This window comes from Natator depressus, chromosome 5 (genome assembly GCF_965152275.1).
Source record: "Natator depressus isolate rNatDep1 chromosome 5, rNatDep2.hap1, whole genome shotgun sequence".
Taxonomy (NCBI): domain Eukaryota; kingdom Metazoa; phylum Chordata; order Testudines; family Cheloniidae; genus Natator; species Natator depressus.
The window spans coordinates 15,400,004-15,427,760 of NC_134238.1; the positions used below are offsets into that span (position 1 = coordinate 15,400,004).

At 43.8% G+C, this 27,757-nt stretch overlaps 3 protein-coding genes and 5 non-coding genes across 10 annotated transcripts in view; all 8 read right to left on the reverse strand.

Annotated features, from left to right (window-relative positions):
• Positions 1–7,586, reverse strand: part of DYM (dymeclin) — a 392,088-nt gene extending 384,502 nt beyond the window's left edge. For 2 of the 3 annotated variants that reach the window (XM_074952350.1, XM_074952349.1), the window contains exon 1: positions 7,405–7,586. The gene's annotated coding sequence lies outside the window, so the exon portion shown is untranslated. The remainder of the gene's footprint in view (positions 1–7,404) is intronic. The other variant, XM_074952351.1, reaches the window with a different exon arrangement.
• A 4,425-nt stretch (positions 7,587–12,011) lies between these two features.
• C5H18orf32 (chromosome 5 C18orf32 homolog) lies at positions 12,012–16,501 on the reverse strand. Its single transcript, XM_074953889.1, has 3 exons — positions 16,234–16,501; positions 13,878–14,131; positions 12,012–12,907 (listed from the first exon to the last, which is right to left on the reverse strand). Exons 2-3 carry the CDS (start codon positions 14,103–14,105, stop codon positions 12,833–12,835), a joined length of 303 nt encoding a protein of 100 aa, XP_074809990.1. The 5' UTR covers positions 14,106–14,131; positions 16,234–16,501; the 3' UTR covers positions 12,012–12,832.
• Positions 16,502–20,869: 4,368 nt separating this feature from the next.
• On the reverse strand, positions 20,870–27,445 carry RPL17 (ribosomal protein L17). Its single transcript, XM_074952352.1, has 7 exons — positions 27,386–27,445; positions 26,191–26,243; positions 26,065–26,105; positions 24,113–24,247; positions 23,341–23,439; positions 22,176–22,367; positions 20,870–20,963 (listed from the first exon to the last, which is right to left on the reverse strand). Exons 2-7 carry the CDS (start codon positions 26,228–26,230, stop codon positions 20,916–20,918), a joined length of 555 nt encoding a protein of 184 aa, XP_074808453.1. The 5' UTR covers positions 26,231–26,243; positions 27,386–27,445; the 3' UTR covers positions 20,870–20,915.
• LOC141988317 (small nucleolar RNA SNORD58) lies at positions 21,976–22,040 on the reverse strand. The gene has a single exon (XR_012639738.1). It is a non-coding gene; the product is annotated as a small nucleolar RNA SNORD58 (small nucleolar RNA).
• LOC141988316 (small nucleolar RNA SNORD58) lies at positions 22,623–22,688 on the reverse strand. The gene has a single exon (XR_012639737.1). It is a non-coding gene; the product is annotated as a small nucleolar RNA SNORD58 (small nucleolar RNA).
• Positions 23,507–23,573, reverse strand: LOC141988313 (small nucleolar RNA SNORD58). Its single transcript, XR_012639735.1, has one exon. It is a non-coding gene; the product is annotated as a small nucleolar RNA SNORD58 (small nucleolar RNA).
• Positions 25,005–25,071, reverse strand: LOC141988312 (small nucleolar RNA SNORD58). The gene has a single exon (XR_012639734.1). It is a non-coding gene; the product is annotated as a small nucleolar RNA SNORD58 (small nucleolar RNA).
• LOC141988315 (small nucleolar RNA SNORD58) lies at positions 26,345–26,411 on the reverse strand. Its single transcript, XR_012639736.1, has one exon. It is a non-coding gene; the product is annotated as a small nucleolar RNA SNORD58 (small nucleolar RNA).
• Positions 27,446–27,757: the final 312 nt, after the last annotated feature.

Here is a 27,757-nt window from a genome sequence, read left to right on the forward strand (position 1 = left end):
AGTGTGTAGTGGCAGAAGTTGCAAGCACTCACCCAAGTAATGTTGATGACATGCCTATGGAGGATGATAAAGACAAAGAATGGTTTCTCAAAGGTATTGCTTACCACACATTTGTTTTTAAAGAATTTGTTAACACTTCCATTTATGAAGCATGTCAATAGCTTCCATGTAAGAACGGTTTCATGATGGTCAAACAGAGGAAAAAGTAATTGCATTACCATGCACGTAATATGCATTTGGTTTTGTTTTTTCGAGTAAAATTCGTAATGACACACAAGATTGCAGACAGACTGGAGGCCAAAGTAAGAAAAATCAGTTTGTATGACACTGCATTTTGTGACCTGATGCTAGAAAGATGACTGACCGATGACATACGTTGAAATAGCTATAAACACAGAAAGTGACTGGATTGATTGCTCAGATGTTTTTCAAATGTTAACTATTCTTTCAACATCTGTTGTAGGTTATTGATGCGTATCTGCGTTGTGTGGTCGAGAAAGCAAGTGGAAAGATAGGCCACTTATTGTGATGCTACATGGAAATAGCAATTATATCAATTATCAGACTATCAGATGAATATGTGCTAAGACATGTTTAACTGCACATAGAGGTTTGTAGTCACAATTCCAGGCTAATTGCTGCATCTCACTGCACTTACTGCTGCCAAACATGTACTCAGAAGTAATTTGAGGTATATACCTGAGATACAATCCGTGACATGTACAGAGCCACATTAGTTTTGATATACAGCTCAGTGCAGCCATGATAGCAACACAAGTATATGCACTGCTTAGTCAGTTCTTAAAGTAAGTACAACAGAGCACATGCGGTCTTAAAAACGTAAGATTTGTCAACTATCTTACATATGTTTTTTGTAAAGTAAGGATCTTTTCCATGCCCTTTTTTAAAAAATGAATTCCATTGTGTTTTTTGTGTGCCACATTAACAATTTCCTGGAGTGTTAACAGGTGCAAGCCATCTCCTCAGTAGTTGCTACTAGCATTCTGTCAGGCAGAGCAAGCCAAATGAAAATGGAGAAGGTAAATGTTAACAAGCTTTCGTGCCCAACATGGGCAATTCCCTTTTTCAGAAAGGCAGTTAAGCACAGTCTTAAGAAACAGTAAAAACTATTATGGCAGAGTTCATTCTGCTCCTCGGTGGGTTTCCCGCTTCCACTTAGCGGCAGGCGGGAGTATTCCTCTCTCCCTCAGAATTTCCCCATGCCCCTGGGCTTGCTGTGCACACCTTGCCTGAACAGGGTTCCTCCCAGCACCCTTGACGGGGGGAGCGGGAGGGGAAGCTCTTAGTCTGTGGTAGCCCCTCCAGACGTGGTGGCGACAGACCAGACACCCAGTTCAGTCTCTCCCCTCTGGTGGCGTTTCTTCCCTCAGACCTCCAGGTTTTGGAAGGGCTGTTCGCCCTGTTGGGCAGTGTTTCCCCTGCCCTTCGCCTCTGTACCTGTGGGGTTTCCCTCCTGGTGCTTGTCAGCGTCTGCACGCCCACCTTTCCAGTGGTACGCCTTTCTCCCACAGCTCCTATCATGCACCTCTAGCTGGCTGGAGGGAAGCCTCTTAATAGGTTCTGGCAAGCCCCTTGATTTACCCCAGGTGTCCCAATTAAGGTGAAGTAACCCCTGCTCAGTTACCAAGGGAAAAGGGGCCTGTTTATCCTGGGGCTAATATACCTGCCTTCCACCACTCTCCTATAGCCATCAGGCCTGACCCCATCATACTATGCTATGTTAGGGAATGAGTAATAGTAAGCATGTCCTGAAATTGGGAAATACAATGTAATCCACACTGATTGCTTTGCTTCACAGGCAAATGTAACTGCATTTTTAATTCTTCTTTCAATGATCACAGAGTGGAATTCTGCAAAGTGATATAGTCGTGCTTCCTTTCAACTCTCCAAATCACTGGGTTATTGTGGTAAGATGCTTTCTAATGTTATACTTTGCGATTGTCTGCACTTAATATATTATTACATAGGATTCAAATAGAGCTGTGTACCAGTGACATAATTTCCTGTTATACTGGGCTTTTAATAACTTCAATACATGGAAAATGAAAATGGAACTGTAATGTAAATCTTGAAATTCTGCAGTTTAGAAAATAAAACACTAGTGCAGAGATTGTGTTATTCTGTTTGCAATGTAAATATAAGGAATATAGTCTGCACTGTTGTATTCAAGGAACTGACAATAGGATTTTCTCTTCTGTGTTAGTGACACACTACCAATGATAAGATCTGCATGCAATGTTTAGAAAAATCATTAGAAAATTGTTGCAATTATCATATTTCCAACAAATACGTTGATGCATGTTCACTTACAGATAACACGAATGGAAACCAAAGAGTTGGTAATAATTGACCCCTTGGGTAATGAGATGACATATGAAAGAGAATTCCTGAGGGACTGGAGGTGATTTTTACTTTCACAGTTCACATGTATTGTTATTGTGAAAATTGTTTTTAAAAACTGTTACAATGAGGATAATATCTTCCAGATAGCGACAAAGAGAAATGGAAACACCATGCACTTGTGCTTAATAATGGACATTGAGTGAACTTGTGAGATTTGAGCACAGCTAACTACTGCACTGAAAAAAGAAAAGGCGTACTTGTGGCACCTTAGAGACTAACAAATTGGTCACAAAATACTAGCATTTAGCATGAGTTATGAGGTGTTAGTAGCAACACTGGCCACAGCAAAGCAAGTGATATATGTAGCATAAGACTCAGATACAATTATATGAAACCAAGTGTATACATGTGATCATTCAGTCCTTGCAAGCAGAGAAAGAAAGGTTTACAAAACATGTACAGAAATTGCAAGAAAAAGCAAAACCCTCTTATATAGTTGGCAACTGTACTTCCTTCAAATTTCAGGTCTTTCCTCTACCAACAAACAGCAAAACTGTCAGGGAATTGGAAAACCAAAATAGTGGAACACAAGAGACAAAGTGATGGGCACAACTGTGGACCACTAATCCTAAAGGTATTCAATACCAGATGTTCAATATTGATTGTTAATGATACATGATGATGATGTTTTTTCCAATTAGAAGTGTTATTAGTTTGCAGAAACATATTTACAGTATAAAGACTACAGTACTATAGAAACCACACAAGCGGCTCTAACTACATTTAGAAGAAAAATAGCAATTCTTTTAATGAAAGAGTCAGGTAATAACTTTGTTACATATACTTAATGGGCCCATAGCATATGGGAAGATAACTGAAAGAATGGAATAAAGTCATATCACAAAGAGTTATCTTAATACACCTACAATGGGATGTGTCACATATTTGATTCTCTAATGGTGAATCTGCATGAATAATGTCTGTAAGTACTATTAAAAATGTGGTGGGAGTGAATGGTTGCTATTGATAAAGCAGTGAAATCTATGTCGATATCTTTATAGACCACCAGCAGTAAACCAAAATTTGGAAAATCATAGAGTGAGGCTCCAAATAAAATTTCAACTATGAGCCCCACACCCCACCCCCAAAAAGGAAAAGTATTTGCAAACCAGTAATTTTTTTGGTGTAATTGATACTAATGAATAAATCAAGCCTTCTATTTACAGTTTTGGTCACAATATAACCATAATTTGACAACATTTTATTGATTTTTTCAGAGAGTGTGGAGGACTACTGCTTATACTGCAATTATGTGACTTGCAAAAAAAAAAAATAAAGATGGCATGATGGTAGGAAACACAAAATGGTATGAGAAACACACACCATACATTGGAGCAGAAAAGTAAGGAGAATATTTTTATGTGCAGTACAAGAACAAAGCTCATGGCCGAAGATGTAGCCAGTTGCATATTGTCCCAAAGTAATAACCTGCCTAAGGATCACGATTTTTGTAATAATTCCACAGTAGCAAGTATTTCCACTGCTGCTGATAGTCATATCTTGAGTGATTATATGTTGAAACAATATTATTTTGTAACTTTTACCAGTTAGTTGAAATGATCTGTACAATTGTTAGTTTTGTGATTTAATTTTCTCATCTATTACTTATCAAAGGTGCAGTGCGACTCTTGTAAGAGGTGGGCACATGTGCACTCCTTCCAGAGGGAATCAATGAAGAAAACCTGACTGATAGGAAGAAAGAGTACAGATGCAACAAGTGTTCATAGTTCAGCCATTTAACTAAAATGTACATTGTAGAATGATTTTGTTAAGAGGAGTATTTTGGTTTTCTTCAAATAACACTGCTGCAATATAAATGAGAAGTAGAGAAATGTAACAGTACTATACATTTCAGTAAAGAAAAAAGTGTTAATAACTGTATCTATAAATATGTCCAGATGCTTGTTTTTTTTTTAAAAAAAAAAACTGTTGGAATGAAAACTAAAATGTTCTTGTTTATATATCTTGTTACAATAGTAAAGGTTTTGTATTTTGAAAAATACCTCTCTATAGTTGAGTCCACATTTACAATGGGGATTTCACAATGGTAACAAATTGTGACAAGGCATCAATCATCCCTAAAGGTTTTCTACCTTTGAACTTTCTCATGCTGTGCTCTCAGGTTGATGTCCCGTCACATTCATAGCAAATTGGGCCAGAGGTACCCTCCTCCGTCACACTTTGCTACCCCTGGACCAGAGGAGGGGAAAGTTGAGAGGAGAAACTGGAGGCACACAAAGTGATGTGACTTGCCCAAGGTTACACAGCAAGTCAGTGGAAATCCTGGCTCACTTCCCTATATTTTTCTGCAGAATCCCAAGTTATAAACTTTCTGGATTCCCCTTGTAAATTCTTCAAAGGCCTCTCTGGTATACTCTCCTGCTGTATTTCCAGCAGCAGCTATTACCTGGCAGGTTCATCAACTGAAACTCTCATCTTTCCAAATGTCATCTTGTGTGTATTTCATTTTGTGTTGAGTGAGAGAAGCCATATGAAAACAGGGAGTGTGACTGGGATGGGCATGTGCAGAGCTGAGCCAAAAGCTCTGGGAAAGAGAGAGAGATCTGTGTGGTACCTGTTTAGATCACATTCTGTCAGCTGCAGTATTCAGCATCAATTATGCTCCTAATGTAAACAGCAGGATAGATTTGTTTATTTTGCTAGACTGCTTCACTGGCTCATTTGTTTGTTCATGGGAGAAGCCTGAACCTCTAAAAAGTTATTCACCTCACCGAAACCACCACATTGGTTTTTCCATAGAACACTTTGCCTCCCCACTAGGTCTGTCTGAGTTTGAGATCCTCAGTAGTAACAGTTATAATCATCCTACGTCATGTTTTATAGAGATCATGAGCCCTTTACCAACTGCAGGCTCAGTTATAGCTAAAAGCTTGAACAATGGGGTGGAGGAGGAGAAGGTGGTACATCTTCAAGCAGTGGTGGTAGGAGGGGTGTTTGTGCTGGTGGAAGCGAGGGGAAGCCTCGGGGCCACCAGGAGCGCTGTGGAGTGAGGGTTGCCCTCACCAGTATAGAGTAGATGTAGCAGTATATACACCACACAGTGCATGGCTTCTCTGGGGTGCTCAGTATAGCTCAAGGGTGGGCAAATTTTTTGGCCTGAGGGCCACATCGGGGTTGCAAAACAGTATGGAGGACCAGGTAGGGAAGGCTGTGCCTCCTCCAACAGCCTGGCCCCCACCCTCATCTTCCCCCTCCCACTTCCCGCCCCCTGACTGCACCCCTCAGAATCCCCGACCCACCCAACCCCCTCTGCTCCTTGACCCCTGACTGCCCCCTCCCAGGACCAACCGCCCCTAACCGCCCCCCCCGGGACCCCAACCCCTATCCAACCCCCCTGCTCCCTGTCCCCTGACTGCCCCGACCCCTATCCACACCCCCGCCCCTGACAGGCTCCCCAACCCATCCAACCCCTCCTGCTCCTTGTCCCTGACTGCCCCCTCCCGGGACCCCCCGACCCTAACTGACTCCCCAGGATCCCATCCCCTATCCAACGACCCCGCTCCCTGTGTCCTGACTGTCCCCGCTCCCGCCCCCAAAATCTCCGCCCCATCCAACTGCCCCCTGTCCCCTGACTGCCCCCTGGGACCTCCTGCCTCTTATCTAACCCCCACCTCCCCCTTACCATGCCTCTCAGAGCAGCAAGACAGGCTTACTGGAAAGCCTGGGAGGTGAGCGGGCGCAAGCCGTGCTGCCACTGCGCATGCAGGGGAAGGGGGACAGCGGGGGAAGGGCCGGGGGCTAGCCTCCCTGGCCGGGAGCTCAGGGGCCGGGCAGGACAGTCCTGCAGGCCGGATGTGGCCCGCGGGCCATAGTTTGCCCACCTCTGGTACAGCTGTAGTGCCTTCTGCCCCTACCCATCTGCCATCAGGCAGCCGCAACATTATGGCTTCCACATGCATGGGAGTATTTTGGGGGGAGGGAAAAGACTTTTTGCCCTCTTCTCACCTCCACCACCACCAATGTCTCTGTGGGATGGCAGCCATATTTTGACCTGTAATAAATAGATAGGAACTACTTCTGCCAGGAAAAATTTCAGGTGAGCATAGGTGGCCCTCAGTAAGGGAAAGAGGAAATCCAAAATACTTCTCTCTCTCCTTTCTACCCAGCCCCCAGAGAATAAAATATAGCTGCATGGAGACAAACCCATCTGGCTCATCTTTACCATACAGACTTCAAAATGTCTTTCTGAACAAGCCCTTTCATCTCCAATGAGCTATTACCACAGGAGCTCCCTGGAATCTACACTCCCTCTGATCAGAAACCTTTCTCAGTCGAGGCAACAGGACAAGTGCATTGCTGCCTGTGCATGCCTGCCAAGGTGACGAACTATAATGGTCGGAGATCGCACCAGCACAGAAGTATACTGAAGGGAAGCCTAACGAAATTCAGAGTTTAAATTATCCACCTGTCCCACATCCCACTGCAATGAATCCAGGCAGGATCGTTTGGAAGCTGAACACTTTATGCTTTCACCCCACAGCACTGTCAAGTTTTAGCAAATTAGGACACGTCTGCACATAAGAACAACCCTACGTACCAGTAACTGCTAATGGCAACAATTCACTACCTCTCCCTGCTCCAGGTAGCACAGTCCGACAGTGTGAGAAACTGCTCGCTGGAGGAATTAGCTACATCAGGTGTAGCACGTTCCTACAGGGAGCAGTTCCTTACATTACACCACTTCTTCCTCCACCTGCCACCCGCTATCGCCCGCCCCCGCCCCCCATCGCAACACCCAGTCCTACTCCCCCCCTCGCCCCCATCGTCGCCCCTGACACCGCCCCCGCCCCCCAACCGCCATCTCCCGGGCAGCAGCGACCCCCACCCAGACACAACCAACCGCCAGCCCCACGTCTCGAGCCCCAGCCAACCCTAAGCCGCCCCTCCAGGCACCACCCCCTCTCCCCAGAGATGCTCAGCCCAGCACCTTGGGAGGGGGGAAAGGGGGCGGAGACTCACCTGGCTCCCGCTCCCGTGAGAGGGGGCGAGGGGCGGCGGCTGTCGCGCCCCTCCCCGCGCGGCTGACGGGCGGGCTGGCTCGCTCTCCGGACACCCCGCACACCCCTTGGCTCCGCCAGGATCAGGCCGCCTCCATCTTTCCACGTCGTCACCGCCGCAGCTTCCCCTCCCCCCGCTGCGTCCGTCCGCGGCCGGCGACAGGCGAGGAGGAGCATGCTGGGAAATGTAGTTCTCTGCGGGGGGGGAGACTCTACGTGAGCGCTGGAGCAGCAGCCTGCCTAACTCCTGCTGAGCGCGTCCACGTAGGGGGAGAGGGGGGCCTGCCCCAGGTCGTGTGCCCCTAGGGGGAGGGCGGGGGACCTGCCCCAGGTCGTGTGCCCCTAGGGGGAGGGCAGAAAGAGAGAGGAGGGGACCTGCCCCAGGAAGAGAGGGGAGGGGACCTGCCCCAGGTAGTGTGCCCCTAGGGGAGGGGAAGGAAGAGAGGGGAGGGGACCTGCCCCAGGTAGTGTGCCCCTAGAAGAGGGCAGGGGGAGAGGTGGGGGACCTGCCCTGGGGAAGTGCCCGTAAGGGAGGGAAATCTACCCCAGTTACCATTCACTGGAGGACAAGAGAGGGGCTTGAATCAGGCATTTCTCCCTTGCAATGGGGAGAGGGAGAACTGTCCTTGCCTCAGGAGCATGACCTGAACGCCTTTTCCTACTGCATTATTCAGCAAAGTTTCCTTGCCGTGTTCTCCATGTTGCTGTGTTACAAATTGTGCTGACTTACTGTCAGTGCCTTAAAGTTTATCTCCAGGGTGTGGTGTAATTTACCCTTAATATAAGATGCTTTAAATATTGGTTAAGGGGTCTTAAATCACAGGGTAGGGCATAAGCCAAGAGAAAAGGGAAAGGCTCAGGCCTGAATTTTAAACTTGCAATTAATGTTCAAGATACATAAGACAGCAGAAGTCATCCAGAGACGCCTGGTATAAAAACCTAACAAGAGAGAGGCAGTATTAACAACCTGATGTGTTAAAAAATTGTGAGACAAGCTCAAGAGATTGGGTTCATTCGATTTAAAGAATACACGTTGGACTTGTTTTATTTGCATTCTGGTTTTTGAAACTATTAGCATTCATACTGGACTTTTTAACAGAGAAAGTTAGCAAGGATTGTGGTGGATTCTCTACTGCTGACAATTTTAAAGTCAAGATTAGATGTTTTTCGAAAAGATGTGTTCTATTTTTGAACAGGAATTAATGCAGGGATATGGCCTGGGCTATATAAGAGGTTAAACTAGATGATCACAGTGGTCCCTTCTGTCCTTAGAATCTATTTTTTCATGTTTTTCTTTCACAACTGTGAGAAGTTTATTAGAAACTTTCTATTAAACAAATGCCAATATTCTCATTTACCATGTGACTCCAGGAGCTGAAGCTTTAAGAAAGACTATCTAATCTTCTATCTAAAGTACTTATACAGCTCTCATCACTATAGTACCAGAGCACTTCACAATCGCAACAGCCCGGTGAGATAGGAAAGTGCTGTTATCCTGACTGAGGCACAGGGGCTAAGGCTGTGTTTACACTACAGATTTACAGCAGCTCAGCTATACCGCTGCAGCTGTACCACTGTAAGATCTCCCATGTAGCCACACTATGCCGATGGGAGAGAGCTCTCTCCTCAGCATAATTAAACCATCCTCAAGAAGCAGCAGTATCGATGTTGACAGGAGAGCAGCCAAGAGGTGTTTTGTTTAATAAATGCTCCCAAGAGTAGAGTGAGATCCCAGATAATAAGATCCAGGATGATTCACTTTGCACCTGTTAGTTAAAAGATTGTCAAATACTCAAACTATAACTGGGGATTGCTTCATCCACTAATAAATGCCATTACCTTAGGGGTGGAACACAGAAGCTGTTTAACAGTGTATAACCATATTTTAGGATGGAAAGAAAAAAATTGTATCCCCTTGATTCTACAGGGGAATTTAAGTAGGTAGAGTATAGCTAATTTAGTCAGGACATTAGAATTAATGTAAACTCATGCAAAAAGTACTATGGGATCTTAATGATCTCGTGTGGTTGGAGTCCCAATTGTATGTCTCCTCCAAAACCACCAGCAGTACAGGGGCCCACTAGACTATCACCTACTGAGCCAAGATGGCTGAGATAATATCTTTTTGTTGGACCAACTTCTGTTGGTGTAAGGAACAAGCTTTCGAGCTCCCACCATGCATTTAACTGTGACATTCTGAGTACCTTTCCCAGACCTGAAGAAAAGCTCTGCGTAAGCTCAAAAGTTTGTCTCTTTCACCAACAGAAATTGATCCGATAAAAGATATTACCTCACCCAACTGGTCTCTCTAATATTTTGGGACCAATAGGGTTACAAAAACACTGCAGATATTACCTACTGCATCACATACACTACTGGCTGCAGGATTTGGGTTTTCTTTGGTTGTCTCATATTTAATTGCTAATTGCATCCATGCTTAGCTTATAAGATCTGATATGTTCACAGTCCAATGTGGAGTGATGTGACTCCATCAGTCAATGTCTATATTTAACTTGTTTAGATTTTAGTTTTTAAATCATTATTGTTCATACACAGTCCCCTTTACATTGGGACATTTATAACCTTGACTCACAGAACTTGGGTCCTATTCATGGATTCATATAACACCCACTTTCCTATAAGACTGGAAACAACTATAATATTGCAGTTGTCATGCTTCTGATTAATTCTGCTTATAGCCAGAGGCTTTTCTCATTACCTCTTGAGATATTCTGGGATATTCCTTAATGTCTTGGCCTAATTTCATTTTCTGATAATAGTACAGTACTTTCAATTCATGGGAATTCAGATAAATATAAAAAGTGGAAGGAAAAGCAACTGTTACAGAGATAGGAACATAGGATTTGGCATACTACATCAGATTCTTGGGTTATCAGATCACTTACCCTGCTTCTGGCAACATCCAGTGTGTGTATGTATATAGCTATGTAGCACATTATTTTAAGATTTTCTATTATGTCCATCAATATCTATTCAATTAAGTATCTCATGCTTCTGCTGAGTGAATAGTAATAATCTAGTTGGGAGCCTCCCAAGAAATCCAGGAGGCCTAAGAGAGAAGCAGGGAGGAGTGACTGCAGAAGGGGAATGTGTGAACCATATCCCATGACTCTGCAGACTGGCTGGTGCTGTGACAAACCCACCAATCTCAGCATCAGCTCCAGCACCCTCTGTAGAATCCATTTTATGGATTCCTGCTTGCAGAGACTCTGCCTTCACCTGTGATCCTCAGGGCAGAGCTGTTGCCTCATCTGCCACTAGAGGCCATGTTCCCCTCCTCACCCCATTACCCTCTGCAACAAGTGTCATTTCCTAGCCTACAAATGCTTGACTTTGCAACCTTAGTGTTTTGAATGTAATTTTTCCTAGCAGCTTCATTGCAGGGAAGATCCTGCATGGCCCCTACAGCCCTGAGCTAGAGCATGCTCAACACAAATGGAATCTTTGGAAGAACTGTGAAGCCAAAACAACAAGTCTGACTATCTGCATACTGAGATCTTTCAAAGGCTTATAACTTGGGCAAGTGTTCACAGGGACAGCAACAGGAACAAGAGACCCGGGTTAAATTTCAAGTCCCTGCTCCAAAGCTCATTAGCCCTAAAGCTTCTCAACAAAATGGGTGCAAAAAAATTTAACCTGGGCAAAACAACACTTTCCCCTAATCTCATTCTTGGGATCAACTGAATGATTTTTTTTTTTTTTGAAGTTAAAGTTCAGGCTGAGACAGGCACTAAAAGCATGGAAAATTTCAACCTGAATGGTTGAAGTTTGGCAAAGTTATAAAAAACTGCAACAGGGTTTTATTGTGGAACTTTAACTACAGGTGTTACCCGTGCCATACAGAATAAAATAATCAACTGTTAAGTGGAATATTAAAATAAGAAGTTCAGTTCCCCCTCCCCTCTACCATGTATTAGTCATACAAGAATGTTTCCTATTATCTTTTCAAGTTCAGTTTTAGGACATCCCAAGAGATGGGGCTCCAGGCACATGCATTGGAAGAGTGGGCCAGAGCCTGATATACATCAGTAACTTTTCCTATTTTCATTCCATTACTCCTAGTTATGCCCTCCATGAACCACCCAAAATAGTTCTCCAGACTGATCACATATTTTTGGACTGTTCAGTAGGAGCCCCTCCACCCATGGGTCATTATTGCTTCTGTCCTCTGAATTGCCTCAGCTCATGTACCACTCCAAACAGAACAGTATCCCACCTGCACTGGAGAGGTATACAGAAAGGGACTATTACCTTTACACTCTGCAGAGCTGAGAGCATGTAAAACAGCACAGTTTCCATTAATGGAGCACAGCAGGACAGGAAGCAGTTTTTTCTATTGGGGGTCAGACCTGGCACAGCATGAGAAGTCAGGAAGCCACCACAAACAAAGCAAGCAGTTCAGATGCCATCCCTGCAGTGGGGTCCCAGTCTATATAATATTCCCCTGAGCTTTGAGACCTTTCCATTACGAGAACAAAAATTTTAAAATAGAAAGAAAAGGAAACTAGAAACATTTTTATAAGAAACAAATGTTTTAATAAAATGCCAGTTTGTTTTAGTTAAGTTACACAAGCAGGTTAACCAGATTTTTCTGGACTCATTCTGAATTTTACAATTCTGACATCTACCATCTTAACTACAGCAGCTTGCACACAAAAATAGTAATTCTCTCATGCTACGTCCCTGCCATTCCTCCAGGCTTGCTTTCTGCTTCCACCAATAAACTAAATATATCCTGTAAATACTGCACCTATTCTAGCTTATTGATTACCAGGTGGATATCTTTTATAAATTTTCTTCAGAGCATTGCCAAGAAACACGCTGGTGTCCTCAGTACAATCCATAACATCTTTAGCAGGGATGGGGAGAGTTATAGCTCTTAGAGCAAGAGATTGCATGCTACTCCATCAAACTATATTGGATGAAACCCTAACCTTTTGCATGCGGCTCTGAGAGCAGAGTACTGAGCTACAATGAAGTTTGAGTTTCAGGAACTGTTGTAAAATACATAGATTTTAGATTAATTACAAGACAACTATAAGAATTTGACACATTTACCATGTAAAGCTTCATTTATTGATAAAAATAAATTAATCTAGGATATCTAACCATATCATCTGAACTGCATTACAGATGCAGAGAATTTCAGTGAGGAAAATGTAGTAAGGAATAAGAATAGTTTAAAACAACTTCTCAAACATCTTAAAGAGAAAGCTGCTAAATTCACACATTTCAGTGGCAGAGGAAACCCTCTGCTACAAACAACTCATGCTTCCTTTCAGGTAGAAGGGCCACCAAATCTCAAAGAGGAAACAATATCACCAGTTCACATTGTGCAGCAATGAGAAGTTCCTAACGAACAAGTTCCTTTAATCAGTCTTCTTGTCAGAAACTTCCGTTGATCCCTCCATAGTGAATCCATTTGCGACCCCATTGCTTTCAATCTGAAATTGGAAGTAAAAGATAGTACCATGAACCCATGTCAAAGAAAAAAATTCTTCACATTCAGAACCCTAGAGTTTAGTTGGGGAGGAAAGAATGAAGGGAAGAGTTCAGAACATCTGCCTCAGTTCTGAGAAATTTGCACTAACAGACTGAAATTTAAAAAAGTTAGGTACAGCCTTATATACAATTCTTACTTTCTAAAAGGCCAGAGGAAAAAAAAATGTATATAGAAGAGCTTATGCCCATTTCTTTGGATATTAAAGTGCAATTATGGTACAAAAATGTTACCATGTTAAAAAAAACCACAGCACTTGAAACATGTTGGTCAGTACACACTATTGTTTACTGCGACTGCAGAGCCAGTACAGGAAACTGGCTTCTGTTCTGCTTAATGCATCAGATGAATTGTCATTTAAGATTTAATTCCTGAATTTTTTGGAGTGGAAAAGTAAGGAGTCAGAAAAGTTTTTAAGCAGAACTATTAGCTATAGCTGGGATAGAGCATGCCATTCTACAATGATTCTGTTCTCTCTAAGAGGTCTCGGAAGTTGATTTGGGGCAATAGTTCTTCCTACTTGAGAAAACTGTACCTGGTTAAAAGAAAAGTAGTACTTGTGGCACCTTAGAGACTAACAAATTTATTTGAGCTTAAGCTTACGTGAGCTACAGCTCACTTCATCGGATGCATCCGATGAAGTGAGCTGTAGCTCACGTAAGCTTAAGCTCAAATAAATTTGTTAGTCTCTAAGGTGCCACAAGTACTACTTTTCTTTTTGCAAATACAGACTAACATGGCTGCTACTCTGTACCTGGTTAGACATTCACAACCTTTTCTGTCATATCTGAATTTCCCCCAAAACAATCCACCATGCCCTTGTGACTTCCAGGTTGGATTGTTATAGGGTGCTCTACTTGGGGATTCCATGCTTAGCTAGCTACCTCCCTCCCATATGCATTAAAATATCTTACCTTATACATTCCAGAATCATCTGTTGGGCCTAGGTTTGTGGTTGAAGTCCCCAGAATAGTTCCAGTACTGCCTCCTTGGCCTTGTTTGGTGGCCCGTGTTCCCTGCACAGCTTTCCTAGGCCATATGCGCTGAATGAAAGGTGAAATTATAGGGTAGACATATGGCTCAAGGAATTTCTTATAGACCCAGAGCAGAACTGGAATGACGATACAAGGAATGCACACCATGGTTCTTTCCAATCCTCTGACAGAATCTGTTGATACAAGAGGCAATAAAATAGCACTGAAAACCAAGGGACTGACATTTTAAAAAGTCCTAAAAAAAAATTACTTATAAAAATCTTTGCAATACTTTAAGTTTAAGAAACCAGTTTAAGTCTCTAATTTACATCAACATGTCTTCTGCTTACTATTCATCCTTCCAACAGCTTATACAATAGAAACAGTGGATTTGTTTCTATAATGCAGTGTTCGGGTTGCAAACAATGTGCGCGCGCCGGGGGGGGACACACGACTAGTCCTCGACTAAATACTGTTTTCACTGAAACATTTAGAACTAGTGAAATTTAGAAATTCATATTAGTTTTCGTAAACATTACCCAAACTTTGGACCTGAACTATCTGAAATTGCCTTTGTGTTGTCCAATTCCGCTTTGCCTGAGGACCACAACAAAACTCCCATTGACTTCACTGGGAGCAGAAACTAAGAATGGCCACACTGGGTCAGACCAAAGGTCCATCCAGCCCAGTATCCTGTCTACTGACAGTAGCCAATGCCAGGTGCCCCAAAGGGAATGAACCTAACAGGTAATGATCAGTGATCTCTCTCCTGCCATCCATCTCCACCCTCTGACAAACAGAAGCTAGGGACACCATTCCTTACCCATCTTGGCAAATAATGAATTTTATTCAGTTCTCTTTTAAACCCTGTTATAGTCCTAGCCTTCACAACCTCGTCAGGCAAGGATTTCCACAGGTTGACTGTATGCTGAGTGAAGAACTTCCTTTTATTTGTTTTAAACCTGCTGCCCATTAATTTCATTTGGTGGCCCCTAGTTCTTATATTATGGGAACAACAGCTTTTCCTTACTCACCTTCCCCACACCATTCATGATTTTATATACTGTACCTCTATCATATCCCCCCCCCCCCCCCAAGTCTTCTCTTTTCCAAGCTGAAAAGTCCTAGCCTCTTTAGTCTCTCCTCATATTGGACCCATTCCAAACCCCTAATCATTTTAGTTGCCCTTCTCTGAACCTTTTCTAATGCCAGTATAGGTTCATCCTCTTGGTAAAGTTGAACCACATACAGTATTTAAAGTATGTAACTTAAAATAAGGATTTAAGAAAAACTTCAATCAAGATAATGAAGATCTTAAATTAGTCACCCTGTTCTGCCTCCTCTTCATGTTGTATAAAGGGGACCTGAAAATTTCCCTGCTTATTTCTTTATATTAGAAATTCAGGTGCTATCTAAAAGACTAAGAATAGAGAGTTCATGAAACAAGCAAATAAGAAAGTGAAGGCTGAGCAATGGAAAGGGGAAGGGATTTTAGTCAATGTTAAATTCTTTGTTTTCATAAACTCTATTTAACATTGTGGATAGAGGAAATCTTTGTTAAACCTCAGTCAATCCCAACTCTTCCATTAAGTTATGCATGCAAGCAAACAATGTATGTCTAGACACCCCTTCTCCCAAAATGTCTTCCAGCAAAGACCAGAACTGGCATGCATTACATTTCAATGGCCAGATGGTTTCAAGGTTAGTATTCTTTTTACACAAGAGGTTTTTTTTTGGTTGTTTGTTTTTTTGCAGCCACAAAGCTGGAATTGTTGACTGAGAAGTTTTCTATTAGAAAACCAGCACAAAGGATTGAAACCAACCAACAAAAACGTGAACTCTTTTCCTGTTTATGACACACAGATTCCTAAAAGGATTTATTTCCAGAAGCTAGAGAGAAAGGATAAGCACAAAAAACGCCAGGGGTCCAGCCACCTCCACAAGACCAGAGGCAACCCTGGGCATAGGGCAAGAAGGGCCTGGCGTCTTTCACCGCCTCCACCTCGCCTGGGGGGAGGGCGTCCAGGGCACCAGAAATGAGGGGAACGAGGAAAGCAGGCAGGGGAGGAGGGAATCCGCGCAGGGACAAGCCGGTGGGGCGGGGGCTCAGTCAGGGACGGCGGGCGCGGGGAGGGGGGGTTCTCCCTTCACCGGGGGAAGCCATCAGGGAGACGCCAGCTCCCCTTCCCGCAGGGGCGGCGCCCGGCAGGAGGCGCGGGGAGGCAGAGGGAACAGCCCCCCATTATGAACGGGGGGGGAGGATGGACAAGGGACTCCCTAACCGCAACGGACCCACCTGCCGGCTCCTTCTCCCACAACGACCCCAACCGCAGCCAAGCACCACCCAGGCTGTGAGCGACGCCGCGCCGGAAGCCGCCTCTTCACTTCCGCCTTCCGGACGGGATTGATGACGTTGCCGGCCCAGCGCCAATGGGAAAAGGAGCCCCGTTGATCACGTGCGCAAAACATGATGGGTGGGCGTGGCCGTGGCCGCCAACCGCCAGGACACCAGAGGCAAAGCGTCAGCGGCCAAAGCTGCGGCGTCCGGACCGTTTCTACCCCCGCCCGCCGTGTCTCGAGCCGGCCGGGAGCGCCAAGAGCCGCGGCCGGGGAGAGTCCAGAGGCGGCTTAGAGCGGAGCGGAGCGGAGCGGACCCCCCCCCCCCAGTTCCGCTGAGCCGCCAGGGAACTGGAAACAGGAGCTACCGACCCCAGCGCGTGCAACGCTAGAGCGGCGTCTCCCCGCAGCGCAGGCCAGGTCATTGTACGCCCCCCCTCACCGGCGTTTAGTTGCGTCACAATCACTGTGTGCGTGTGCGCGCGCGTGTGGTCCACGTGATCACCTTCGGATGCCCACTGGGAGCGAGCCTCGGCATTCCCGGAGAGGTCCCCGAGCCCAAAACCCCCCGAGCCGACCGGAAGCGGGAAGGCAGGTGTTGATCCTCGGGCCTCGCTCTTGCCCCTTGTCATCCCCTGAAGCGGTGGGTCTCGAACTCCTCTCCCCCCACGGACCACTTGAAAATTGCTGCGGGTCTCGGCGGACCCCTTAAGGGCCTTTCTAAATGCGTGTACCCTTAACCAACTATTGCAAAGCGCTTTGAATAAAAGCTCTGGATAAAAAACCTTAATAAGCATTTTTTTTTGTTCTACAAATAAAAGCACACAACTGATATTTTAATAGCCGTACTCTTACCTTTCTAGTGCCACGGATGTGCCCTTTCTCCCCTGCCGCGGCCGCCCCGGAGCTGGGGTTGGGAAGGAGGAGGGTCTCTCCACAGCAGCCACAGCCCCGGAGCTGGGGAAAGTCGCCTCTTTCTCTGGCTGCCGCAGCCCTGCATGTCCCAAATTCCCCCCAGTCCCTCTTCTCACCCACTGCCCCCTCTCACCTACCCCCTATTTCCCCCAAGGCCACCACCTCACCTTACATGTACGTCTTCTCCAGGGTCCAGGCACCTGATTAGTGAAGGCATGCCTGCGCTGCTCCACTAATTAGGTGGGTGGCCCTTCGTTCTCTCTGGGCAGCCACCCAGGCGTGCACTTTAGAGGGAATGATCTGTGGACCGCTTGAATGGAGTGGTCCGTGGACCACAGTTTGACAATAGCTGCCTTAAAGCACTTTATAAAGGAGGTCAGTCTCATTAGGCACCATATCAGTAGTACTGTTCAATGCTTGGGAAATGGGAATAGGGTTACCACCTTTTCAAAAGGCAAAAGTGGGACACAAGCAGGAGCCCTGACCCCAACCCTTCCTCTTTCAGTGAGGCCTCAGCCCTCACTCCCCCATAGCCTCAACTCACTGCGCCGCCAGTGCTCTGGGCAGCAGGGCAGCGTGTCTGGCTTTGGGCGCTGCAGCTGCCAGACATGCTGCTCTGGGCAGCATGTTAAGGGGACGGGGAGGTTGGATAAGGGGCAGGGTGTCCCAGGGGGCAGTTGGATGGGGTAGAGATGGGGGGGGCAGTCAGAGAACAGGGGTGTTGGATAGGCATGAGAGTGTCAGGGGGCAGGGTGTGGTTAGGGGGCAGGGAGCGGGGGGGGGGGTTGGATAAGGGGTAGGGCCCCAGGGGGGCAGTTAGGGGACAAGGATTGGGGGGGTTGGATCAGTGGTGGGTTCTGAGGGGGGCAGATAGAGATCAAGGGCCAGGCTGTTTGGGGATGCACAGCCTTCCCTACCCAGCCCTCCATAGTTTTGGAACCCTGATGTGGCCCTCAAGCCAAAAGTTTGCCCACTCCTGTGTTAGAGGGAGGGGCTGTGCACTTCTTGGGTTGATAGTAATTTTCATCTGCACGAAGAACTTAAAAAGGTAACCTCATTACACATAAAGGGTCCAGATATTTTCAGTGTAGTTGAGGCAGTTGCAGATTTTTGAAAAGTTGGTGGCTGTTGTTACAGATGGAGCACCTGCTGTGAGTGAACTAACAGTCAAGTTTCAACATGAACCTGGTTGTGAGTTACAAACTTGATTGGAAGTGGTAACACATCACTGTATCTTCACAGATTTGTGGCTTTTCTCAAAGAAGTGGATGTAAAGTGTGATGGCTGAACTGTGATAAATGCTTTTTGAGAGGTTTCTTGCACTTCAAAGAGATAATTGCTTTTCTGAAAAACACTGCAAGTTTTGATACTAGATGTTCCTGGAAAAGCTGGAATATTCTATTTTTCTTTTCAATAGGGTATTTTTTATTGACAAATGAACCTCTGAATTATTGGAATCCGCAATTGCAAGGCATGGACCAGACTTGTCAGACCTCATTGATCACTTGGATAGTTTCAGAAGCAAAGGTGCACTTTTCAAAAGACTCAGCTGTTGCATTTGGATTTTGTCCACTTTACAACGTGCTGCACTTGCATGCAGCATGGCACAAATGCAAGTCAGTTTAGCAGGTACACTACTGATGTTGAAATCATGCTTAATATCAACAAATTTTACAAGTTTTCAGCCTCATCTGATCCTTTTTAATGATCCACTTGCAGCTGTTGTCAATGACCAGCCTTCTGAATTGCAACAGTATCTGCAAACTGCAGGCTGATTTTTTCTTGGGTGCAGCCACTGAAAGTGATATTCAGTTTTGGAAACTGCTTCAGAGTCCTGTTTCCCAAATCTGAAAAAGTGGTTGTCGAAACTGTTCTATGTTTGGAAGCGCTTACATTTGTGAAAGTAACTTCTCTACACTGAATCACTTGAAGTCAGAAAAGGAATTGACTGAAAGATGAAAACACTCTGCCATCTTAAGGAGTTGATGCACTAAAATTGATAGAGATAATTTGATATATACATTGAGGCTCACCCTCAAGTTTCACTGTAGATACTGTAACAATAAGCAGAGAAAAAACATGTTGCTATTTTCATTTATTAATCCCCTGCTCTTCTGCATATTGAAAAAGATTAATGAAAGATGTTTAAATGTTTTCTTAAATTAAGAACTTTGGTTTTACACTGTGAATAATTTAGCTGTATGCTAACATACTGTACCGTCAAACATTTGAGTTACGCAATAAATAAATCAATATTGATTATATAGTCCACCAAAGGCTTTTAGTGGATTTTGTTGCCCTTTACTACCTTAAAGTTGCCCATCTCTGCTTTAAAATTAGGATTTCACCTTAAAGGCTGACTTGTAATTTTTATATTTTGTAGAAGAAATAAATCTAATAGCAATCAGTTCAATTTTGTCCACGCATTTACTTCAGTACAACTCAGAATATCAGTTTGAGTACGGTGTTTTTAGATCAAATATATTCCTCAAACTTTGCTACATGAGAGATGTAAATACTTTAAATTTCCCCAAGGTTTTGGGGAGAATAGAAAGGAAGACTACTGAGATTACGAGAAAACAGGCTAGGAATAATTCCTAATTTCAGGAAAAACTTTTTCTGAATGTTTGCATTGTAGACAATATTATAAAAATGAACAATGTCATAATACTAACAAATCCCAAACATGTAATTGTTTTTACAATAAAAATGCAAGACTTCAGATGTCAAATGGTGCTATTTAGAGTAATTCTGCAGGTTAACAAGCAAATTAATCTATTCCCAGAAGAATACAAATACACCAGGGACAAGACTGATCAGGGGATTGGAAGCCTTTCAACTATTATCACCTCAAATCCAGCTCTGGTCATTGGTAACCAATGTAACTAATGAGAACTTAGCAGCCTAGGTGAAATAAATGGTTGGACTCAGTCCATGCTCATGATGGGACAGCTATCTACACAGAAAATCATCATAATGTACCCATGTGCTCCCCAGATGCCAAGGATCAAATGGGTATCAGTCACCTCCTAAAAGTGGTCTTCCAACAGAACATGATTGAAAAACTGATGGGACAGGATGGAGAAATCTGCACTAACACGGCACATGCTGCACTGGTTTGTGGGTAAATAGAAGAGTTAAATCTACTGAAATGTATAGCCATCTTTCAGCAATAAATTCAATATATGCAAAACTAAATTTCCTGCCTCAACTAAGACAACTACAAGTTATTCAATCTACTGTTCTCATTTATGAAAGCTAAAATAATATTGCTTCCAAAGTGATGTAGTGGGGATAGAAATGAAAGACCAGGCATAGCTCTGGACATTACACAACTTTCAAAGGTAAGTTCATTAAAAAGCAGTCAAAACACTTTGTAAAATAAGTTTACACTACCAGTTGATTTTACTGAAACTTTTGTGATGTGTCTTATAATGAAGGCCATAGTTAATAATCCAAACATACAATTTTCAAACTCCAATCTGGGAGATAATTTATAAATAACTGTTTAGAAAGGAGTAGGGAAAGAAGCAGTTTTTAAAGCCTTGAAGAATCTCAGATAGTAACATGCAAATATTTAAATAGAGCAAAAAACCCCACCCATTAAATATTACAAATAAGTTATGCTCAACAAAGCAAAACCCTGAAAAAAGTTAATTCCCCAAGAAAAGAAGCACACATGATATCAGTTTTCTTTTTTATTTATGTACATCTGTTTTGTCAGATTTACTCCCGAGCCATAAGTTTTTGCTTCTTCAGCTTCTTTTGAGAGATCTGAAAAATAAAAAGGAAAGAATGAAAATCTGTATCTACAAAAGAGATTATACCACCACTCTGTGTGTGACCTATCCATCCTCATCCTCAAAGGAAACCTGCAAAACACTTTCAAAAGACAAGCGTGGGAGCTTAAATCCATAACTTTGCTCGACACTAAAAATCACGGTCTTAATAAAGACACTGAATTTATGGCTTATTACAAAAAAATCAGTAACCCACTATTTCCCCCCCCCCTTTGTCCTATAACTACAGGGGTATTTTATCAGGCCACTTCACCTTGAGTCATCCCTTAGAATACATGCTAACTACTTAAGCGGTTCCAGTGGGTCACGACCCCATTTTAATGGGGTCGCCAGGGTTGGCATTAGACTTGCTGGGGGCCAAGGGCTTCAGCCCTGGGTGGCAGGGCTCAGGTTACAGGCCACCATCTGGGGCTGAAGCTCTCGGGCTTTGCCCCCCACCCCCACCTGCGGTGGCAGGGCTCAGGCTTCAGTCCTGCCTCCTGGAGTTGTGTAGTATTTTTTGTTGTCAGAAGGGGGTAGCAGTACAGTGAAGTTTGAGAACCCCTGTCCTAAACTGTTCAATCTTCTATTTAGCTGTGACGCTCTTAGTACCGTTCCCACACCTGAAAAAGAGCTGAGTTGCTTGAAAGCTTGTCTCTCTCAACAAAAGTTAAATAAAAGGTATTATTACCTCATCCACCTTGTCTAATATCCTGCGACCAACACAGCTACAACAACATGGCCTACAATTAGGCCACTGTCATTCTCAGTTTCACATAAGAGTTTGGAAACCTTAGAAACATGTACTATTTCACCAGCTGTCCTCTTAGTGTGGCTATTTTACCTTGACATTATCATGTGGATTTTTCTTCAGGAATAATTAGAAGTATTATTTTTAAATCAGGGACTGGAAAGCATACAAATGAAAACCATCCCTTTCAGTGAAGTTATGTACAGAGAATCCTTTCATATTCTGAATGGTATATTTAAATTGTAACACTATTAAGGTTGCTCAGAATGCATTTTTTTCATGGTTATTTCTAAAGGTGTCCTAAGATAGTCATAATAGCAACAATTTTATCTGAAAAATGCAAATTTAAAAATTCAGATTTGTTTAAAACACACTGACAAATGAACAAGTCTGTAATACACAAGTTCAGAGCAAAACCACTCAATAATACCACCACTAAATAAGTTATCTTCTTACCTTTTTCTTCTGAGCAACTTCCTCTTCTGGCTTTGGAACAATCTGTTCCTTCTCAGTGAGGATCATCTCAATATGACAGGGGGAGCTCATGTAGGGGTTAATACGACCATGAGCTCTGTAGGTACGCCTGCGCATTTTGGGGGCCTTGTTGACCTGGATGTGCTCAATTACCAGAGAATCCACATCAAGACCCTGAAAAAATGCAACAGAAACTTGTAAGGTTTATTCTAGGTTTATTTTCCTCTAGTAACAAAACATTTGTTTGTACCAAAAATGGCGGAACACGAAAACTGGAGTTATTGCATGGGAATATGTGCTAGTTTATCATGGCAAATCTCACAAAAGTACATAACATTTTTATGCATTTATAAAGTGGAAGAGCCAACTAATAGCTCAGGAAGACTAAAAATTTCAGACTGCCTTTTACAAAAAACATTCAATATTATGATGGCTCAGAAATGAAGTTTGTTTCATTGTTATTCGAAAGGTGTCCTAAGATAGTCATCACTGCCACCACAGGTCACTACAATTTAGTGTTACAACACTATAAACAAAATGCAAGTATTCCATGTGTAAAACAAACAAAAACCAAACAAAAAAACCACAGACCTAACTGTGGATCTTAGACTCATTTTTGACACATGTACTCATTCTTTATGTAGTCAAGTTGAAAATTTAGTGTATGAACTAGGTATAATTTATAAGACTTCCCACCTTGTTCTGTGCTCCAAAGATTTGCATAATTTAAATGTTAATAGATACGGCACCAAACCAAAACCACAGATCCAGACCTGAGTACACAACTCAAAGCTCTCCAGACTCCTCTGACCTTTCAGATTTTTAACCATTGTTTAGGAGTATTTGGATCCAAGATTTTGAGCTGCTTTAAACCCGTAGTACCCAAACTTTTCCTCTCACATCCCCCTTTATCAATAATGGAATGTGTCCACCCCCTCCCCGCCAGGCCAGGAGCAGAGCTGCAGCCAGGAGCAGGGTCTGGCGGCCAAGCTGCTGCGGAGCAGCACTCCCAACCCCCACCAAGGGGGCTGGTCTGGGCCCCACTGCGCTCCCCCGACATTCCTCCAAGCCCCCATACGGGGCTAGGCCCCACAGTTGGGGGACCACTGCGTTAAACTGTACATGTCCATTTGCATTTTCAACATACCTTGAGTTCAGCATTACTCTCAGCATTTTTGAGCATGTGCAGTAGGAACTCCGCACTCTTTTTAGGCCAACGCCCCTGTGTCCAGCCCCATTGCTTGGCCTGGAACGTTAAAGAGTTTAGTTGTAATTTTACTCAAAACAAAAACAATCACCTGTCTTTTACAAAGGTTGCTCAGAATACACATTTCTTTTCATGGTTAATCCAAAGGTGTCCTAAGAAAGTCATCATAGCAACCACAAATGCACATAACTCTATAAGCAATTCTAACCCAAAAATATAGGATGAAATCCCTTTTTTGCTTTTCTAGCTAACACACCAAAATGACTGTACTTTCTTTCCAAATGCAACTAGCCCCCCACAAGCTTTCCATTCCCCTTTACCAGTGTCCAGGATCAACCAAAATACATCTGTCCTCTCATTTTATATACATGTCCAAGTTGGCTTTGTGTGCACGTTTTTTGTTTTTTTTTAAAAGATATGAGTGCTATAATGTCAGCCTCCCCAATGCATGTCTGAACACATCAGTTCTGACTTACAGTACTGCTAATGACTGCTGCCCTGGACCTCCTAAGCAAAGGCTGCCAACTATGTGAAGTTATACAGAGGTTTACATTCATTAGAATGGACTGAGCTCATACTTTTTTGTTTATGATCTAAATACACCATTTTTTGCTCGTCATCAGTGGTGGGCTACACACAATGCAACCTAGCCCTCTTCTATCATGAGAATCAATTATTCAGAGTCTTTCCAAATTTCAATCTCAACTCTTACCTGAGCACATCTGCCAACTCCACCATTGTAACGACGGAAGGGAACACACTGCTTTTTTAGGGTCACATCCTTTAAGTATTTAGTGGCTTTCCGGATATGCATGCCCTTGATAGCTTGAGCTGTCTCACGAGTGTTCTAGCAACAAAACAAAGTATTGTACATTCATGGATAGGTTTCTCTAAGTTCTTTTTTTATTGGCAATTTAAGTATTCTTCCATCTAGGCACTCAGCAGAGAAGGGGAAATAGCTGATTAGTTCTAGTTTGTTTTGTTGCATAATTTGTCTCTGCAGAGCTTAATAAAACGCAGAGTAAGATTATTTTTTATTTAGTTCTGAATGCAACGAGGTTAGCAGACATTATCTGTCTAGTACTGAATTCCATAATCACGGACTGACTTATGAATGTTGTGCTTCCTGCACCATAAGCCCCATCCACTTGCCACTTCAACTGACAGTTTTGTGGTTCTTGTATAACCTAGCTGCTCCTTGAGGTCACTGTGGGGGACCAGAACTTTCAAGCAGCAGTGACCAAACCCTTGATTATAGTTCCTATTAATTATACGACTACTGATATTTGGACAATGTTTGCCAAAATAAAATGCATAAAAATTTACAAATATTCAGCTGGTTCAGACAAAATATTCACATAATACACTCTATTATAGTGGGGACTGGGCTAGTTTAATGCTATTTCATCCACTACTTCAGAGCCAAATAGCCAGTAAAGGCTATTCTCAGAACTGAACCAAAACACAATTAGAAAATCAAGGAAACAAAAAGGGGTCATATTAATTTCAAAGCCATATAAGAAAACTGAAAGGAGGAAGATGAATTAATAGCTATCAAATGTAGGAAGATGCATGACAGACGAAATTTAACCTCTGGAGAAGTAGCTGCTCAGAATTCCATTTTCTTTTCATGGTTAATCCAAAGGTGTCCTAAGAAAGTCATCACTGCAGCCACACAACACTGTTTCTCCAACAATAAAGAATGCACTCTTTCATATGTAGCCAGATATTACACTGCAATTATGCAAATATTTTTTCCTTGATGGTCAGTATGACATGGGTAAGACTAGCATAATGGTCTTTACTAACAGTAAAAAATAATTTAATGAAATTTAACAGAACTTCTCAGATGTCTCTATCCCTAAGCATACAAACAACAAAACATTTAAACCAACATGTTTGAACACTTTTCCATTGCCCGAAACAAAAGAATTAGACTAGATCAGGGATCAGCAACCCTTGGCATACGACCCATCAGGGAAAAACCATTCCGGCCCACCAGTGGATGTTTACCTGAAGCATCTGCCCGTTCGGCAGATCACAGCTCCCACTGGCTGCAGTTCGCCATTCCAGGCCAATGGAGGCTGCGGGAAGCGGTGTGGGCCAGGCCGAGGGATGTGCTAGCCACCGCTTCCCACAGTCCCCATTGGCCTGGAACGGGGAATCGCAGCCAGCGGGAGCTGCGATCGGCCAAACCTGAGAACACTGCAGGTAAACAAACCGTCCGACCTGCCAGCGTATTTCCCTGACAGGTCGTGGGCCAAAGGTTGCCAATCCCTGGACTAGATGAACCACTGGTCTGATCTGATATATATCAATTCCTACGTTCCCATTATAAGCAGCTGCTTTTCCCACTGTGTTGTATAATAATCAGACAGCAAACTCCTTGGGACACGGACTGTCTTGTTTCTATATTTATGAACACTACCACTACAAATAGATTTAATAGATTCCAAGGCCAAAATGAACCATTGTGATCACCTAGTCTTACACAGTAGAACTACCCATGTGCTGACACTACTTTATTCTACTGTACTTGCATAAGTAGTAACTTTAATGAATTCATGAAATACAAAGGGAGAAAGCATTTTCTTCTAAAATTAATGTTTTTTCTATTCCTTACATTCTCAAAAAAAAATATTTCCAAACATACACTCCGCATACCTTGAAGTGGACTCGAAGGTTAGAACCCCTTGACTTGCATGCTATGGAAACAAAAAATAACATTTTGAAATTACAGAACCTGATTGATTCCTGAAAAGTGCAACCAATACTTGAAAAAGCACTTACATTTGGTGGGGTTCTCTGGATCAAGTGAGTAGCGGACCATTTTCAGAGCTTACCTGTGGAAAACATTAACAAAGAGATAGATTTCAAAGTTCTATCACATGCGTGTCCAATATGCAGTTATTTCTTACTTTGGCTGAAATAGCAGAGAGAAGCAGCTGCTCAGAAATCCATTTTATTTTCATGATTAATCCAAAGGTGTCCTAAGAAAGTCATCACTGCAGCCAGAACCTTCTCATGAAAGCTGTTTGTAAGAACAGTTTGTGTACCGTTTGATATAAATTAGAATGGAAACACTGCCAGCATGCATTTTTAAGAGGGTAAATACACTATACACATGACCTTAAAACCTACTCCTTTCACAAACCACTCACATTGTGTGTGGCCTGTTGCAACACAACAGTAAAACATCCTTAATCTATCAGGAGTTCTGGGAGATCACACACACACACGGGGGACTCATGAATTTTTTTTTTTTTTTTACACAGAACCATTCTTTGAGGTGGATTTCCATACTGAAAACTCGTTATATAAACCACATAGACATACATGCACCCACAGAGAGAACGTGTAATTATAAACAAGTGTTACCTAAAACATCTTAGTCCCAGACAGTTTCAGACAGAAATCTAGCCACTGCCGTAACATTTTAGCCCTAGTGCACTGGGCACCGGTGCTCAGATCCTACAGCAATGAGCGCGAGCACAAGAACGAGCACGCAAATAGTCCAGCCAGCGAGTGGGCTCCTTGCAGCCTGTAACAGCCTCACTTCCCCGGGGTAGCTAGGGCTCTCACCCAGACGCTAACGGGAGAGGCAGGGGCAGCGATTAGCGAGCCACGCACAGAGCGCGCCTCCGGCTGCAGTGAGCCAGCCCAGTCCCCCCACCCCGGCGTCCGAGCCCCGACATACGGACTCTGTCGCCCCGCGCCCTCTCCGCAGCTCCTCACCCGAGCTGGCACATCCGGGTCTTTCGGAGCCTGCATGCGGGGGCACTCAGAGTCCGCCATTTTGCTCCCCCTCCCCCGGCCTCCCTGTGGCGGCCCCCGGGCACGGAAATATCGGTGCCAGCAGGCGGCTGAGCCCGTCCCCTCGCCGCCCGGTGCCGGCTCCGGGACTCCCAGGGCAGGATGGCGCCGAAGGGCGGCGGATTGAAGCCGGGTCCGGGGCAGCCGGGCGCAGCAACCAGAACAGACTCACCTCAGGGGCCGCCCGCACCGGGGAAGAGAAAGAACAAGGGCTGCTGGGAGATTTCCTGAAACCTCGAAGTCTCGCGAGAGTCTAGGAGGTGGGATGGGATTTCAGTTAGGGAGTGCTGTGCTGGAGCTGAGCTGGGCGATAGACGAGAAGGGGACCAAGGGAGCGTCTGCAAATAACATGTATTTGGGTAATTCAAAGTGTGCTGCAAAAGACTAAAACTAGAGGTGTTGGGGGTTTTCCCAGTACTGAGACCTCCAGCGTCTAAGAAAATGACAAAACTGTCAGTTGTGTGATTTCAAACTTATAATTAATATGCATTTATGTAACATCTTTCATGTCAAAAATCCCACAGAGCCTGGAATGCAGAGGATA

What these genes read in the sequence shown, in the direction of transcription:
- RPL17 (XM_074952352.1), bottom strand. Translation starts at nt 26,230, where the DNA reads ATGGTCCGCTACTCACTTGATCCAGAGAACCCCACCAAAT. An exon ending in TCCAGAGAACCCCACCAAAT is followed by an intron (nt 26,106 to 26,190) that starts GTAAGTGCTTTT and finishes TTGTTTCCATAG; the next exon opens with CATGCAAGTCAAGGGGTTCT. An exon ending in AGAGTAATGCTGAACTCAAG is followed by an intron (nt 22,368 to 23,340) that starts GTATGTTGAAAA and finishes GCATTTTTTCAG; the next exon opens with GGTCTTGATGTGGATTCTCT.
- C5H18orf32 (XM_074953889.1), bottom strand. Translation starts at nt 14,105, where the DNA reads ATGGTGTGCATTCCTTGTATCGTCATTCCAGTTCTGCTCTGGGTCTAT. An exon ending in ATGATTCTGGAATGTATAAG is followed by an intron (nt 12,908 to 13,877) that starts GTAAGATATTTT and finishes TTCCAATTTCAG; the next exon opens with ATTGAAAGCAATGGGGTCGC.